This window comes from Talaromyces stipitatus, genomic scaffold, assembly GCF_000003125.1.
Source record: "Talaromyces stipitatus ATCC 10500 scf_1105507295517 genomic scaffold, whole genome shotgun sequence".
Taxonomy (NCBI): Eukaryota; Fungi; Ascomycota; class Eurotiomycetes; order Eurotiales; family Trichocomaceae; genus Talaromyces; species Talaromyces stipitatus.
In genome coordinates, this window is record NW_002990121.1 from 600,270 (window position 1) to 614,550 (window position 14,281).

At 46.8% G+C, this 14,281-nt stretch overlaps 6 protein-coding genes across 7 annotated transcripts; 5 read left to right on the forward strand and 1 right to left on the reverse strand.

Moving 5' to 3' along the window:
- Positions 1 to 478: 478 nt before the first annotated feature.
- On the forward strand, positions 479 to 2,450 carry TSTA_002240 (CobW domain protein; the record flags this gene model as incomplete). The annotated part of the gene is made up of 5 exons (XM_002487766.1): positions 479 to 535; positions 593 to 681; positions 764 to 1,063; positions 1,133 to 1,585; positions 1,652 to 2,450. The coding sequence occupies 5 exons, from the start codon at positions 479 to 481 to the stop codon at positions 2,448 to 2,450; spliced, it is 1,698 nt and encodes a 565-aa protein (XP_002487811.1).
- Positions 2,451 to 2,627: 177 nt separating this feature from the next.
- On the reverse strand, positions 2,628 to 4,352 carry TSTA_002250 (uncharacterized protein; the record flags this gene model as incomplete). The annotated part of the gene is made up of 3 exons (XM_002487767.1): positions 2,628 to 3,965; positions 4,019 to 4,154; positions 4,288 to 4,352. 3 exons carry the CDS (start codon positions 4,350 to 4,352, stop codon positions 2,628 to 2,630), a joined length of 1,539 nt encoding a protein of 512 aa, XP_002487812.1.
- Positions 4,353 to 4,503: 151 nt separating this feature from the next.
- TSTA_002260 (metallo-beta-lactamase domain protein, putative) lies at positions 4,504 to 5,975 on the forward strand. Its single transcript, XM_002487768.1, has 2 exons — positions 4,504 to 5,350; positions 5,412 to 5,975. Exons 1-2 carry the CDS (start codon positions 4,606 to 4,608, stop codon positions 5,819 to 5,821), a joined length of 1,155 nt encoding a protein of 384 aa, XP_002487813.1. The 5' UTR covers positions 4,504 to 4,605; the 3' UTR covers positions 5,822 to 5,975.
- A 594-nt stretch (positions 5,976 to 6,569) lies between these two features.
- Positions 6,570 to 9,130, forward strand: TSTA_002270 (uncharacterized protein; the record flags this gene model as incomplete). Its single annotated transcript, XM_002487769.1, has 7 exons — positions 6,570 to 6,638; positions 6,691 to 7,211; positions 7,269 to 7,784; positions 7,846 to 7,990; positions 8,043 to 8,119; positions 8,175 to 8,248; positions 8,300 to 9,130. The coding sequence occupies 7 exons, from the start codon at positions 6,570 to 6,572 to the stop codon at positions 9,049 to 9,051; spliced, it is 2,154 nt and encodes a 717-aa protein (XP_002487814.1). The 3' UTR covers positions 9,052 to 9,130.
- Positions 9,131 to 9,326: 196 nt separating this feature from the next.
- TSTA_002280 (coenzyme A transferase, putative) lies at positions 9,327 to 11,301 on the forward strand (the record flags this gene model as incomplete). 2 transcript variants are annotated; one of them, XM_002487770.1, is made up of 5 exons in its annotated part: positions 9,327 to 10,096; positions 10,155 to 10,565; positions 10,625 to 10,742; positions 10,799 to 11,020; positions 11,077 to 11,301. In XM_002487770.1, the coding sequence occupies 5 exons, from the start codon at positions 9,327 to 9,329 to the stop codon at positions 11,209 to 11,211; spliced, it is 1,656 nt and encodes a 551-aa protein (XP_002487815.1). In that variant the 3' UTR covers positions 11,212 to 11,301. The 2 variants fall into 2 exon arrangements, with proteins under 2 accessions (XP_002487815.1, XP_002487816.1); XM_002487771.1 differs by having other exon boundaries at positions 10,155 to 10,742.
- Positions 11,302 to 11,710: 409 nt separating this feature from the next.
- Positions 11,711 to 13,871, forward strand: TSTA_002290 (MFS transporter, putative). The gene is made up of 8 exons (XM_002487772.1): positions 11,711 to 12,010; positions 12,064 to 12,219; positions 12,282 to 12,456; positions 12,510 to 12,689; positions 12,743 to 12,876; positions 12,926 to 13,143; positions 13,196 to 13,550; positions 13,606 to 13,871. The coding sequence occupies exons 1-8, from the start codon at positions 11,898 to 11,900 to the stop codon at positions 13,721 to 13,723; spliced, it is 1,449 nt and encodes a 482-aa protein (XP_002487817.1). The 5' UTR covers positions 11,711 to 11,897; the 3' UTR covers positions 13,724 to 13,871.
- The last annotated feature ends 410 nt before the right edge of the window (positions 13,872 to 14,281 follow it).

Below are 14,281 nucleotides of genomic sequence, written 5' to 3' on the forward strand. Positions count from 1 at the left end.
ATTTTTAGCATATTATGCTGAAGTTCTCGAACTTTAATATCTGGTGGCGGAATTTCACTGTTCTTAATAATCTAACATGTACCTTGGTGACCGGACAGGCCATCGCAAAGCCCTAACTCTTCTCTCAACCTTCCCGAAAGGGAAATTTCATACAAGTACCTTGCAAGCAAGCATTCCAGCGTAGTCTTCAAACTAATCATGACAGAACCAATAGGATCATCGAAGTTTGTCAGAAATGCTCGTTCTTTATAAGAGTCTGAGCATCATCGTGCCATTAAGGCAATTTACTAACATCGATGTTCGGCTCTATATGAAATTTAGGACCTTGCGAGCTCGCTTAGGAGTTTTCTATCCAAAGAATGATGTTTTGTGCGATTTAAATTCTTCTTCTCCTACATCTTGCTATCTCAATAACTGTATGGAATAATATCTCTTTACAACGCACGAGTAGTCCAGAAACCTTCCAATGTTAGCAGAAATGGAGAAGAACAACGACATCAAAACTCTTCCAGTCACCCTCCTGTCAGGGTTCCTAGTACGTACCCAGAATTTTCTTGTTTCTCACGAGATCTCTAAAATAATGTGACTCTAGGGAAGTGGTAAGACTACCCTCCTTGAGTATATACTCAAATCCACCGATCACGGCCTCAAAATTGCCGTGATAGTGAATGATATGGCTTCGTGAGTAGTCGAGCATTATACCCCTTCATTTACTAATTTTCACCGAACGTGTGAACTCCAAGACAATTTCTGACCGCGATAGCCTTAATATCGACGCTGCACTTATCTCACACCACAAAGTCTCCCAGACTCAGGAGAAGCTGATCCAGCTACAAAATGGCTGCATATGCTGCACTCTTCGAGGTGATTTACTCGCTGAACTTGCACATTTGGCTCGCTCACCAGGCATGGTGGATTATGTCATCATTGAGAGCACAGGAATTAGTGAGCCGATGCAAGTAGCGGAGACATTTACGTCGGAATTTAGCGCTGCTATGATGGAGCTTGATCCCGAGCAGATGGATAGTACCAGTCAGGAAGAAAGGAAAATTCTCGAGGAAGTGTATGTTCAATCCAGATATCTGGTCCGTCCCAATCAACTTGCGTCTGCTGACCAAGATTCGTGTTCAAGTGCTGAACTAGGAGGACTTCAGAAACTCGCCAAACTCGATACAACAGTTACAGTTATTGACGCTTTCAATCTTTTCTCTAACTTCCATACCGCCGAATTCTTATCCGACCGATACGGTTCTGACGAGGTTGCGCCAGAAGACGAGAGAACCATCTCGGACTTGATGGTTGATCAGATTGAGTTTGCGGACGTACTTATAGTGAACAAGATTGGTAGTGTTGATGAACAAGTGCGTCGAAGAATTCGGGAACTTGTCAAGTTGCTCAATCCTGACGCCAAAGTCATCGAGACGAATTACTCGAGAGTGAATGTTGCAGATATTGTGCAGACCGGTAAATTTGACTTTGTCAAGGCCGCGTCCGGTGCAGGATGGCTGAGAAGTCTGCACGAGATGACGACGATGAATACTGCGGATGGCAAGAAGAGACTGGCACCAAAGCCGGAAACTCTTGAGTAAGCATTTATTCTTCACCGAGGACTTTTCTGAGAAGAACTGAAGTTACTGATGACTTGGCTCAGATACGACATCAACAATTTCGTTTATTCGGCAAGGCGGCCATTTCATTCCCGTCGGCTCTTTGCGCTCCTTCAGGACAAGTTCATCATTCTTCAGGGACGCGAAACCGAGGAGGCCGACACCGTCGACGGAGAAGAAGATGACGACCAGGAAATGAGCGAAGCTGAAGAAGAAGAGGAGACCAATAAGATCGCTGATTTTGAGCAACTCGAACCATCAGTAATTCTAGAAAACAAAAGATTGCACGCAGCTTTTGGCCCTGTACTCCGATCCAAGGGATTCTTTTGGCTTGCAACTCGAAGTCTACAATTTGGTGAATGGAGTCAGGCAGGCGGTATCTTGACCATGAGTTGTGGCGGAGTCTGGTTTTCGGAGCTTCCCCGTGAGATGTGGCCCAGTGATAAAGACATTATTGCGTCGATCGAGCGAGATTTCTCAGGTCAGTGGGGAGATCGCAGACAGGAAATTGTTTTTATTGGGGAGGGAATCGATGCTGGCCGGATATCGGATGCCTTGGATCAGTGCCTCTTGAATGACAAGGAAATGTGGCAGTGGGAGAGGATCATGAAAAACCCGAAACTGACACCGGTGCAAAAGGAGGAGGCATTGAATGATTTATGGGAAGACGGTTGGGAGGACTGGCCCGACGTAGATGTGATTAACGTGGATGAGGACGATGAGATGCGAGTTCCTCAGGATGACAGCATCGCTCGACAGAAGCGAAAAGCGAGTCATCACTTAGGTCATGAGCACAAGCATGGCGGTCATCATCATTCACACGCTCGCGCTATTCATGCTTAATAGAAGTCGCTGACACTTACCGAGTCAATCAACTTACGCCAGCACTTGATCCTCAATGTAGAAAGCAAGCGAGTGAATGCTGAATGATGGGTATTTTTTGATTCATGTCAATTAATTACACCTGCATGATCTTCAAATATATGTACATATTCTGAAAAAGAAAAAAAAGGGTCTAGTCTAGTTAATAAAGCCTTTGGGTCCAGCCCACGTTCCCTTCACCATTGACTTGTAATATACCCAAGGGAAAAAGTCCTTCTTCATGTAATAGAACGCACGGCGAGGCTCTGCCTGATCAATGCCGAATAGGCGTCCGAAAGTTTCTTTCGGTTCTCCACCATACTTGAATTCGGCGAGGAGTACTTTTCCGTACTGAGTCAGCAACGGGCACGAGGTGTAACCGTCATATGTTGCCACTGGCTCTTTGCCATCCATAACTGATAATAAGTTTTGAACGAGAATAGGTGCTTGGGAAGTGATGGCTGCAGCAGTCTTCGAGGTGGGAAGACTCGAAGCGTCACCTGCGGACCAGACGTTAGAGTACTTGTTGTGGCGCAAAGACGCTTGATTGACGTCCACACATCCAGCCTGGTCCGCCAAAGGGCTGTTCTTGACAAACGCGTGGGGACCCATCTTTGGAACGACATGCAAGAAATCGAAGTGTCTTTTGACTTGGTCTTTGGTGTCCAGACGGTTGAAGACAGCGGTGTTACCCTCGATGGCGACAAGATCGTGTTGGAACAAGCCCTCGACGCCCCGCTGCTTACGCAGCTCGTCAAGTTTGGCGCTGTATTTCGGAACACCAAACATACCAGGAAGACTGGTAGCGAAACTTATTTTTATCGGTGAAGCAGCTGTATTTTGAGGATTGTAGAGGCCAGCTCTTTTCCAATGATCCAATGCTAACCACATGGCTTTTTGCGGAGCGCCCGCACATTTGACGATACCCAAGGGTTGTGTGAAAATGGCGTCTCCTCCCTGTAGTTTTTTCACGGTACGAAAAACTTTATCGCAGGTTTCGTAGCCATAAATAGATGATACTAGAGCGTCTGGATCTGCAAGAGCTTCCGGTAAGCCCTTGATGCTATCATAGTTGATGGTGATACCAGGCACGACGACAAGGTGATCGTAGTTGAGTTTGCCGCCATTGCTTAGTGTGACTGAGTTATCTTCGGGCGCGAAAGAGGCGACTCCATCGTTGTAGAACTTCAGCTTGGGATCCAACAGGCTGTTCATTGGTCTTCGGAGCTCTTCCTTTGTCTTCAAACCTCCTCCAACTAGAGTCCACCCTGGCTGGTAATGATGCCATGTCGCCGGATCCACAACAGCGATATCGTCTTGGGAAAACTTGCCATGTCGCAGAAGCTGATGGCTGATGGTCAAACCGGCAGAGCCACCACCAACGACGACAACTTTGTGATTACGAGCAGTTGCGGCGGGCGACGCTGTTGCGAAGTTTCGAATCGAGGGGATCGCTTTTGTGGCGGCGGTCGCCGTGCGGTGTGTAAACATTTTGAGCTGAGAGAGTGGTGAATGTACGCAAGGAGGTAGAGCGGAGAGGCGCGACGAACGACAAGAAGCGAAGGAGGAAAGAGAAGAGATTTATACTCAGTCGGCACTCGAGCTCCTTCCCCTGCTTGCACTTTTATATGTGGGGCCGCGCCTTCTCTTTTTCTGGCATGTCCGGACTTCCCCTCCGTTCCTGCCCTATCCGATCACACAATACATCAGCTGTCTAATTGGCTCTGTGGTGGTTTAAGGTAGGACATGTGACCGCCAAGACCTGCAGTCATTGGCAGTCCGCCATTTCCGAATCGGCCGACTCGGGCGAGCCACTAACCGTATTCGGGTGTGTGGGCTGATTGAGCGACCCGATTCGGCCGACTCGCTGATAAGGCTAGCCATATCCAGCCAAGATGATTTGCGTGTTCACCAATACCAATACAATATGGCAGCTTAGTGGATCCCACCACACGCCGACCTTTTCGGCAAGCGGGTCTGCGGGTCGCCGACAACGATCTTATGTTTATGTCATTTCAACACGCCCGAGAAGTCTACGATTGGGATGAATGGCAAGCTTGAGCTATACAGGCGCAGTATAAAGTCTCTCTTTATCTTTCCACTATCAGAATGAGATCGTCTATTTTGCACCCTCAAAATGTCTATCCGGCTGTCGACTAATCAACTACGCTATCACCTTGACAAGGTCGCCGGTCCCCGGCTCAAGACCCTTTCTCTTGCACGGAATTACTGCGTGGCAAGTGCAATACCTCAGACGAGGCCCTTAGCAAGACCGTCAAGGTCCCAGGGGACAAAGTGTTCACGTCAATACGTTCAAAGAACATCCGCCCTCCCTAGTAGCATAGTCCCTCAGAAGACCATGCAGATGCAACGATCATACAGTGCTCGGCCATCTAACGAAGGGGGCGAACCGACCATCCATGACGTGTTCGAGAGTAACACGGGGACGTGGCAGTATATTGTTGCCGACCCATCGACATTGAAGGCCATCATCATCGACCCAGTGTTGGATTACGATCCAGCCACACAAACCATCGAAACGCATTCAGCAGACAACTTGATCTCGCTCGCTAAGAAAAACAATTATAAGATCGAAATGATCCTCGAAACACACGCTCATGCAGACCATATCACTGCAGCCTCTTACTTACAGAGTCGTATAGCCCGTGATATGGGCTACAAGCCGCTCATTGGAATTGGAAAGCGGATTGGACAAGTGCAAGAATTATTCGCCCAGAGATACGGTGTCCCACTAGAGGAATACCAGAATGTCTACGACATCCTATTCGATGATGATGAAGTTTTCAAGATCGGCGAAGTGACAGCCCAAGCCATACACCTTCCTGGTCACACTCCGGACCATTTGGGTTATAAGATTGGAGGTAAGTCATATATCGAGTATGCTCTTGATGTGTGCAATTTGGCTAATAACCCTAACCTCAGATAACGTATTTTGTGGTGATTCACTGTTCCATGTTGACATTGGCACCGCCCGATGTGACTTCCCAGGCGGTAGCGCCACTAATCTTTTCAATTCCGGGCAAAAGCTCCTCCAATTACCAGATAACGTGAAGATATGGACAGGACACGATTATCCTCCAGATGGGCGTGACCAACCGGTACCTTGTGTGAGCGTAGAAGGCCACAAGAAGAATAACGCGCATATCAAAGATGGCGTTACAGAACAGGAATTTGTGGCTATGCGCACAGAACGGGACGCCAAATTGGCTGCACCTCGGCTACTTCATCAGTCCTTGCAGATGAATATCCGGGCAGGCCGACTGCCCAATAAGACAACTGCAGGATTTCGGTTGCTTCATCTACCACTAAAGTTAAATGGGGTTGAATGGTAGTCGTGCAGATTTTGTATATATGTATATTCTTGCCGCTTTGGCAAATGCTCATCGGTATAAAGTGTGTATATATCGAGGTACTGAACAACCGGTCCTTATCTGAAATTTTGTGTAGTACCTTACCGGAGCAATTCAATGTTCGAAGGTTAAGCAGAACTGGGGACATAAAGCAATAGAAATTACAGAATCGTCGTATGGATTTGTGTCGTTTTCTTATTGGAGTTTGACCGCTAGGTTGGGGGCCTGAGGCCATGGCCGTGGAATCCGTCCATAACAGGATTAGCGTGCTGGGTGGGTATAGCGGCAACTTCTCCATCTCCAAGTCGAGATCCTTTTTCTTCATTGTCAAGACGCAATTGCTAAAACCCCAGACTCCACTCTTCCTCCGCGCACGCTAGCTGGCATTATTGATCCGGTTTCCGGTGTACATCTAATACCGTCTTCGCCTCTCAAGTCTTAACCACGCGATTGACGAAAATCCTACGCGGCATATAGCGGGTTCTTTCCCATTGAAATGGACAGCCCTCTCTCTGTGTTCTTGCGCGCTGTATCAGCTATTCCGAGTGCCTAAGAAATGTGCTTAGGACAGTTTATTGCCGGTTGAGCAAGTCCATATGGATAATCCACAATCCGCTACATCTCAGTCACCACCCGAACGGCCCCGGGTTACTAAGCAAGCTGCCTGCATATTGTGCCATAGTAAGAAGCTAAAATGTAATCGTACGCCGGATCAGATCCGCTGTGAACGATGTACGCAGTTCCGGATGGAGTGTATCATCCCAAATCATCCACTCGGGAGGCAGAAAGGGGTCAAAAAGTTAGTCGAGCCAACTTATCCTGCGGACAGAAAACTGATTGTATACAGCAAGCGGAAGGGAGTCGACAAGGCTTTGCACCAGATTGAGCAGGCAATCAAGAAGTCTAAGAATGCCACCACAGAGGAGCAACTTGAAGATCCTTTAAAAATCGTTTCCCATCTACATGATTTACTTGAGAAGGCGGAAAGACAGCTTGCTAGTCGAAAAGCAGATCAACCCCATTCTTCTGAAAGTATTTCAACGCCTTCCGACCTGACCCAATCACAGCAACCTCATTCAACAACACTTAACACGGATGACGGGCCCGCACTTGATGATGCTGAAAACCCTCTACAACTGCTTGCTCGAGCTTCAGATTTGCAGCTGATGCCCCCTACAATTGGCCGAAATCTACCCTCAAGTTCACCCATTGCATTGTCGTCACCCGGAACGACTGTATATTCGAATCATTCCGCGCGGGCCGTTGATTCTTTCTTTGTACCCATCAGGGCGAGTCTAGATGTCGGGCCAGAGCTTGACCCTGTAGACATCGGCCTGATCACTTTTGAGGATGCTAATAATCTTTTTGCTTTGTATGAACTCTACCTTACCAATACTTTACCTCTAAGTTTGCTAATCCATAATCTCAGCTTCTACGATCATCTATCACATACACGTTGGGGCTTTGATCCAGCTATTCACACGGTTTCTTTTGTACGAGCCCAGTCATCATTCTTATTCACATCTATCTTGGCTGCCTCAGCCTCATTTCTTCCATCTACAGAAGCACTGTCGAGGCGACTCTTGTCTCACGTGAAGGTCCTAGCACAAAACGTTATTGCTCGCCGCCATCGGTCTGTTGAGATTGTGCTCGCATTCATGGCAAACATCCCCTGGATGGCCCCAGGTAAAAGACTCGGGGATGATGATACCTGCTTGTACATTGCTATGGCACTAAGCATTGCACTTGATTTATCGTTGAATAAAGTGGCAACATTACCGCGAACATCGACTGGAGGCCAATTTTCAAGAGGGGATTGTATCGATGCCCGAAGAGCTCTTTCAATGGACGGATTTGAAGACGTGGAAGCCAGCTCGGAGTATGGTCGCAGATTGCTTCGTCGAAGAGAAAGGACCTGGATCGCTCTATTTGTTGTCGAAAGGGGGTAAGTCTACATTCCACTTCCGTGTTTTGATGTAATCACGCGGATAATCTTACCAAAATAGAGTATGTTTGGCTCGTGGGCGGAGCTATTCAGTACCCGTTACGGCACTTTTAGAAAATTGTGATAAGTGGCACTTGTCCGATAGGGATATCGCAGACCCGCGGGACGGACAGATGAACTCCATGGCTACACTGCGGAGAGATCTTGTATGTCCTTCCTATGTTCTCGAGAGCTGTCTTCCATGCTGACTATTAGTAGGATGAGCTTCTTCGCAAGGTCCGACGTGCATGCGACGACTATCGCATAAGGGAAAACGGAATTAATGTTGCTCGCTCGTAAGTTGCCTTATTGATTAATGTATAAACTGGGGCGATCCATCTGACAAAGCAGAATTGAATCGATGATTGAGAGCTTTTATGACTCGTGGTTTGCCGTGTGGGCTCTTTCTATCAGTGAAGGCGATTGTAAGTTACACATCAGGAAGTGAAAAAAAGGTAGTTTGCTGATGTTCATAGCACAATCCCTACCGCCATACGTCGAAATTCTGGTCACGCATACGCGACTTTCAACATATAGCAGTGTCATGAACCACCCAACAGCTCCGACAGAAGTCCGGTCTTTTTTCCGGTCCGAAGCCTTGTCGTCCGCTCTTAACGTTATGCGGACGGCTATTCAGGGAGAGTCGCGACTCAAGTCTATGCCCAACAATACTGTGATTATGATCGCATTTGCTGCTTGTTCGGCTCTGAGTCTCGGGCTAGCGAAAAGAAACCAGAATGATAACCGGCTTGCACCGAGTGTTTTGAATCTTATCACAGAAACCGCCGATGTTTTGGAGAGAATTGGAGCTACACCACGTCACCGTAATGGCGCATCAGTTCTATACGGTCGATTTTTACATGAGCTTGTTGCCCGAGCTCGTGGTCAACCTGACAGTTATTATACACAACAGCAGCAGCAACAACTGCAACCACCACTGCAACCGTACCAGGCAAGCAGAAATTATAACACCACCGACCCCCGCACCTTTTCACAAGAATACTTACCACCGCCGAACATTTCGCCTGCAACTCAGTATTCTCTAGCCCCCCCGCTACAATTCTCCTCCATGTCTGGAGATCAGATCGCCGACGCTGTGAATAGTGTCTCGTTGCCAATGGGAGAAGCGGGGACTCTACTACCGGATTATCAGAATTTCCCGCTGAATGAGATGATGCTCTGGGAGTGGTTTGACAATACGAGTGCAGCTGATCTGAGTTTCATGTAGTGTTATCAGCCGGGCGATCCTGTATATAGAAACAATGGAAGAGCAACTCTTGATAAATAATAGTATGAGTCCCCTTGGGAGTCCGAGGAGACCAAAGCGTCGGCACCAGAAGTAGCTCCGGCCGATGTCGTCACATCGGATGCATTGCCGAGGAGCTTTTTGTTTCTTGATCTTTTTCTTCCTCTGTAAAATTTCTGTCTATAAATATATATCTAAAAGATTGTCATGCGCATCTTTTTCTACCTATAAATCTGAATTGTCTTTACGTTCACAGCATGGCGAGTTATTTACCTCGAACAATGGGCCGCTTGGCCCTCTTATCCCGTCGGCGTCTACATACAACAATCCTGACAACCACAATCAAAACAACATTGAGTCCGCGTTCAAAACTACTAACTTCCTCACTAACATGTCGCTTCTATACAACATCATTGCCACGCTATTCTCAATCCCTCGCGCCCCGAATCGTTCGCAGCGAATCCAAACTCTTCTCGTCCGCCGATGATGCAGTCGCAGACATCAAATCTGGCTCGACCATTCTCTCAGCAGGATTCGGTTTATGCGGTGTAGCCGAAACACTCATTCAAGCCATTGCTCGTCGTGGTGCACAGGACTTGCATTCTCTCACAGCCGTATCTAATAATGCGGGTGTCGCCAAGGTTGGGGGATTAGCTCTTCTCGCCGATGCTGGACAAATATCGCGACTTATTATTTCCTTTCTGGGAAATAATAAGACGCTCGAAAAGAACTATTTGACAGGGAAAATTGCGATAGAGCTGTGTCCACAGGGTACGATTGCGGAGCGTATTCGAGCTGGAGGTGCGGGTATTCCTGCTTTCTATACGCCTACGGGAGTGTCGACTTTGTTGCAGGAGGGACAGATCCCTGTGAGATTGAGTAGTGATGGGAAAGTGCTAGAGCATGGGAAGAAGAGGGAAGTCCGAGAGTTCAAGGGTCGAAAGTTTCTTATGGAGGAGGCAATCACGGGCGATGTGGCTATATTGAGAGCCTGGAAAGCCGATGAGGCTGGGAACTGCGTATTCAGGTTTGCTATTCTATTCTTTTGCTTATTGAATCTATAAACTGATGTTATGTCATCTTAGATACACAACCAAGGCGTTTGGCCCAATTATGGCCAAAGCAGCCACTTTAACTATTGTCGAGGCTGAAGAAATTGTTCCTGTAGGATCAATAGATCCCAATGACGTCGATCTACCAGGGATATTTGTTAACCGAATTGTCCCTGCAACAGCCGAAAAACACATTGAAATTAGAAAGCTACGAGAACCGGACAACGGCACATCGGCAACGAAACAGACACTAGAAATAGTACAGAGAAACAGAATTGCAAAGCGCGCTGCTAAGGAGCTCAAAGACGGCTATTATGTTAATCTAGGTGTCGGTATACCGACTCTCGCTACCTCGTTTTTGCCCAAGGGTCGTACTGTTTGGGTTCAAAGCGAAAATGGTATATTGGGCATGGGCCCGTATCCGACCAAAGATGAAGTTGATCCGTAGGGTCATTTCCTACCGTTCATCAGTCTGCCGTGCTAACAGATATTCTGGTCAACAGGGATATTATCAACGCTGGTAAAGAGACCGTTACGCTTGTACCGGGCGCTTCGACCTTTGATAGTTCCGAGTCATTCGGGATGATTCGCGGTGGTCACGTCGATGTTTCTATTTTAGGAGTAGGCTGTTCGCAGTTTATCAGTATGCTGGTAATAGTGCTGATCTGGTATTGTAGGCCCTCCAAGTCGCCGCCAATGGCGATCTGGCAAATTACATGATCCCCGGCAAAGTGTTCAAGGGCATGGGTGGTGCTATGGATCTAGTCTCCAACCCTAACAACACCAAAATCGTCGTTGCTACTAACCACGTCGCCAAAGATGGGTCTTCAAAGATTGTACAAAAATGCGAATTGCCGTTGACAGGTGCTAAGTGCGTTAGTACCATAATTACTGACCTAGTGAGTATCCTATGCACTACTGTATTCTTGTTGGACAGGCTAACTGACGCCTGTAGTGCGTGTTTGAAGTGGATAGGGAGAAGGGCGAATTAACGCTGACAGAATTGGCGCCCGGAGTTGAGGTAGATGAGATTAGGGTTAAGACTGATGCCGAGTTTAGAATTGCACCGGACCTGAAGAGCATGGAGTAGTTGATGTTTTGCAGCGCCGTGTCGGAAATTACCAGATGTGATGTTTTATGCGAATGATATCAATACATCGAAGTCTTTGTCCATCAAAGGCCGTGTTACCTGAGCCTGTAACTATCTTAACCGACAATGACAATGTGCATACATACATGCGCCTATCTATGTACATGTATGGACTATAAACAGTCCAAACAGATGATAGGCAGTTTCAAAAGATAGAACAAAGAATTCGCATTGATAGATCTCATTATTATGCATACTTTCGACTCGATAATCCGCCGACCGAGAGCTATCTACTCTAAAAAGCCGCTAAACACAGAGGATAAATCCAGTTGTTCTTCCGGCGGCGCAGGCCACCCTATTGTACCGACCCCTGCTAGTCAATCCTCGTGCTTGTTCTTGAGGTTGCTCTATCACAGTCTCGGCGTCTCTTCTGGTCTCCGATGTACCCACCCTTTGTGTGTTACTCCGCAAAATTCATCGCCCCGGATCAGCTTTCCCCGGAATTCTTGGTCTTTTTAAGCTCTATTTTACCACTCTCACTCCCCTATTTTTCGTCTTGTCTATTTTTACTGTCCCGGGAAGTGTAATATATCGCTTCCCGAAGTGTCTCTGCCAAAAGACGAACCGAAAGAACGCAGTAACAGCAGCATCGCATTCCCGATCGAGAAGCCAACTTGGCCATCACAATGGAGATATCTTCACAAGAACAGGAATTCAAAGGCCCTTCGTCGCCACCAGCGTTTATCGAAACTGAGAACTCCCCTGAAGTCAAGAAAATTCTTTTCAAGATTGATATTAGGTGTGTTTTCGTCTCTCGCTCTCGAACACATTCATACTAACCAGCCACACAAGAGTACTGCCCATTCTCGCCTTATTATTCTTGTGCTCGTTTCTCGACCGTACCAATGTCGGAAATGCCAAGATTGTCGGTCTCGAGGCTGATACAGGCATCACCGATCACCAATACGATATTGGACTGGCAGTTTTCTATTTATTTTATGTGTGCAGGTATGCGAGTTGCGACGTTCCTGGCTCGGGTACGAAAATATGACTGACGTGCGACCAATTAGTGAATTACCGAGTAATCTCGTGCTGAAGAAAGCATCCCCGAGAATATGGCTTCCGTTCCTTACGATCCTCTGGGGTATAATCACGATGTGCCTTGGCTTTATTCATAGTTTTGGCTCGTTTGTTGCGGTTCGAGCATTACTTGGTATTGCTGAGGGAGGTCTATTGCCAGGAATGGTAAATCAACCTATAACAGAGCTTCTCAACGACCGACTCTAATGGCATCCTAGGTCTTGTATCTGTCATCTTTTTATAAACGGTCAGATCTTGCTCTTAGAATTGGCTTGTTCTACACAGCAGCTTCTTTATCTGGTGCCTTTGGTGGGTTGTTGGCTAGAGGATTGATTGAGATCGGTCCTCGCGGCGGCCTTGAGGGATGGAGATGGATTTTCATAATCGAGGGTTTATTGGTATGTTTTCAACTAGTTCATCGCTTTCGAAACTCAGCCTAACATTGTTATAGACTGTCGTGTGTGGCATCATTGCTGCTCTCGGCCTACCTAACAATATTGCAACAGCCAGATTCCTGACTCCTCTGGAACGTGAAATTGCGCAGGAAAGAATTCGCCATGATCGTCCCCGGGATGACGGTACTAAGTAAGCTACACCGTTGCGATGAATAATCTATCCCGCCTAACGAAAACAGTGTTGAACACGAGAACTTCAAATGGTCCGAAGTGATACGTGGAGTCACCGATATCAAAATGTGGCTTTCGGCATCTGCGTATTTCGCTATTCTTTCGGGGCTGTACTCTTTCGGTTTATTTTTGCCCACCATTATCAAGGATTCTGGATTTACGACAAATGCGAATAAGGTGCAGTTGTGGTCTGTTATTCCGTATGCAGTTGCCACGGTATTTACTGGTATGTTTTCCATCACTCCCAAGTAGATAGCATGGATTGACAGTTCTGATAGTTCTCGTCGCATTTTTGTCTGACCATCTTAAACTACGTGGCATCGTGATGCTCTTCACTCTGCCGTTTGCCATCATCGGCTACGCCGTCATCGCCAATACTTCCAACTCTCAGGTCGGATACGGAATGACCTTTCTCATGTCTACGGGTTTGTATGCAAGTGTCCCCTGCGTCCTGGTATGGAACTCGAATAATTCGGCTGGCCATTACAAACGTGCAACCACATCAGCCATGCAGCTTGCAATTGCAAATTGCGGCGGATTTGTGGCGACGTTTATCTACCCGTCAAAGGACGCGCCTCATTACCATAGAGGACATACAGTGGTTTTGAGTCTGTTGGTGGCAGCTTGGTTTTTGTATGTCTATTTTAACCCAATTGGTACCATGAATCGAGTTACTAATGGGAAACAGGATTCTATTCAACGTCCTCTACTGCCGCAAAGTCAACAAAGACAAGGCAAGTGGAAAGTACGACAAATATGTCGGATATAACGATGACCGAGACCCGAAATTCGTTTTCATTCTGTGAGATGTTTATCGCGGTCAGTGTGTGCGATTGTTCCATATCGGAAAGAAGTTATATAGGGAAATGCCTGCTGTTGAGACACATTTCAGGGCTAAGTGCATCACGTGCGTTATGGACTCTATATTAAGTATATTAATGAATCTGCATTTTGATCTACGTATAAATCAATAAAAATAAGTTTCAACGTCATGCAAAAATAAGGAGCTTTTGTGAATGGATCGATAAGGCCAAGAAGGCCGAGGCTGAGTCTCGCACAGCTGACTTGATCAGGTTAAGCGGGTGGCTTGTGTCTCCATTCACCTCGAGTTCTTTTGTTATCGAACTTTATCCATTCGACCTTTTCGTATGGGATTGAGAGGTATAAAGATGAGGGGATTGTCTCGATGATAGTCTGATTGATCTAAGTAAATTGTTCCTCATAGAAATCCTTAGTTTTCTCAATTGTACGTTGACTTTCATCTCACGCATTCTATCTTCCGAGATATGAAAATATTTCATTCTACAGCGATCCACCTGCTTATCCATAACTTCCATCACCTCAGTCGACAATGAGCTCCGAAA

What these genes read in the sequence shown, in the direction of transcription:
- TSTA_002260 (XM_002487768.1), top strand. Translation starts at nt 4,606, where the DNA reads ATGTCTATCCGGCTGTCGACTAATCAACTACGCTATCACCTTGACAAG. An exon ending in TTTGGGTTATAAGATTGGAG is followed by an intron (nt 5,351 to 5,411) that starts GTAAGTCATATA and finishes CCCTAACCTCAG; the next exon opens with ATAACGTATTTTGTGGTGAT.
- TSTA_002290 (XM_002487772.1), top strand. Translation starts at nt 11,898, where the DNA reads ATGGAGATATCTTCACAAGAACAGGAATTCAAAGGCCCTTCGTCGCCA. An exon ending in CTTTTCAAGATTGATATTAG is followed by an intron (nt 12,011 to 12,063) that starts GTGTGTTTTCGT and finishes CAGCCACACAAG; the next exon opens with AGTACTGCCCATTCTCGCCT. An exon ending in GAGGTCTATTGCCAGGAATG is followed by an intron (nt 12,457 to 12,509) that starts GTAAATCAACCT and finishes ATGGCATCCTAG; the next exon opens with GTCTTGTATCTGTCATCTTT.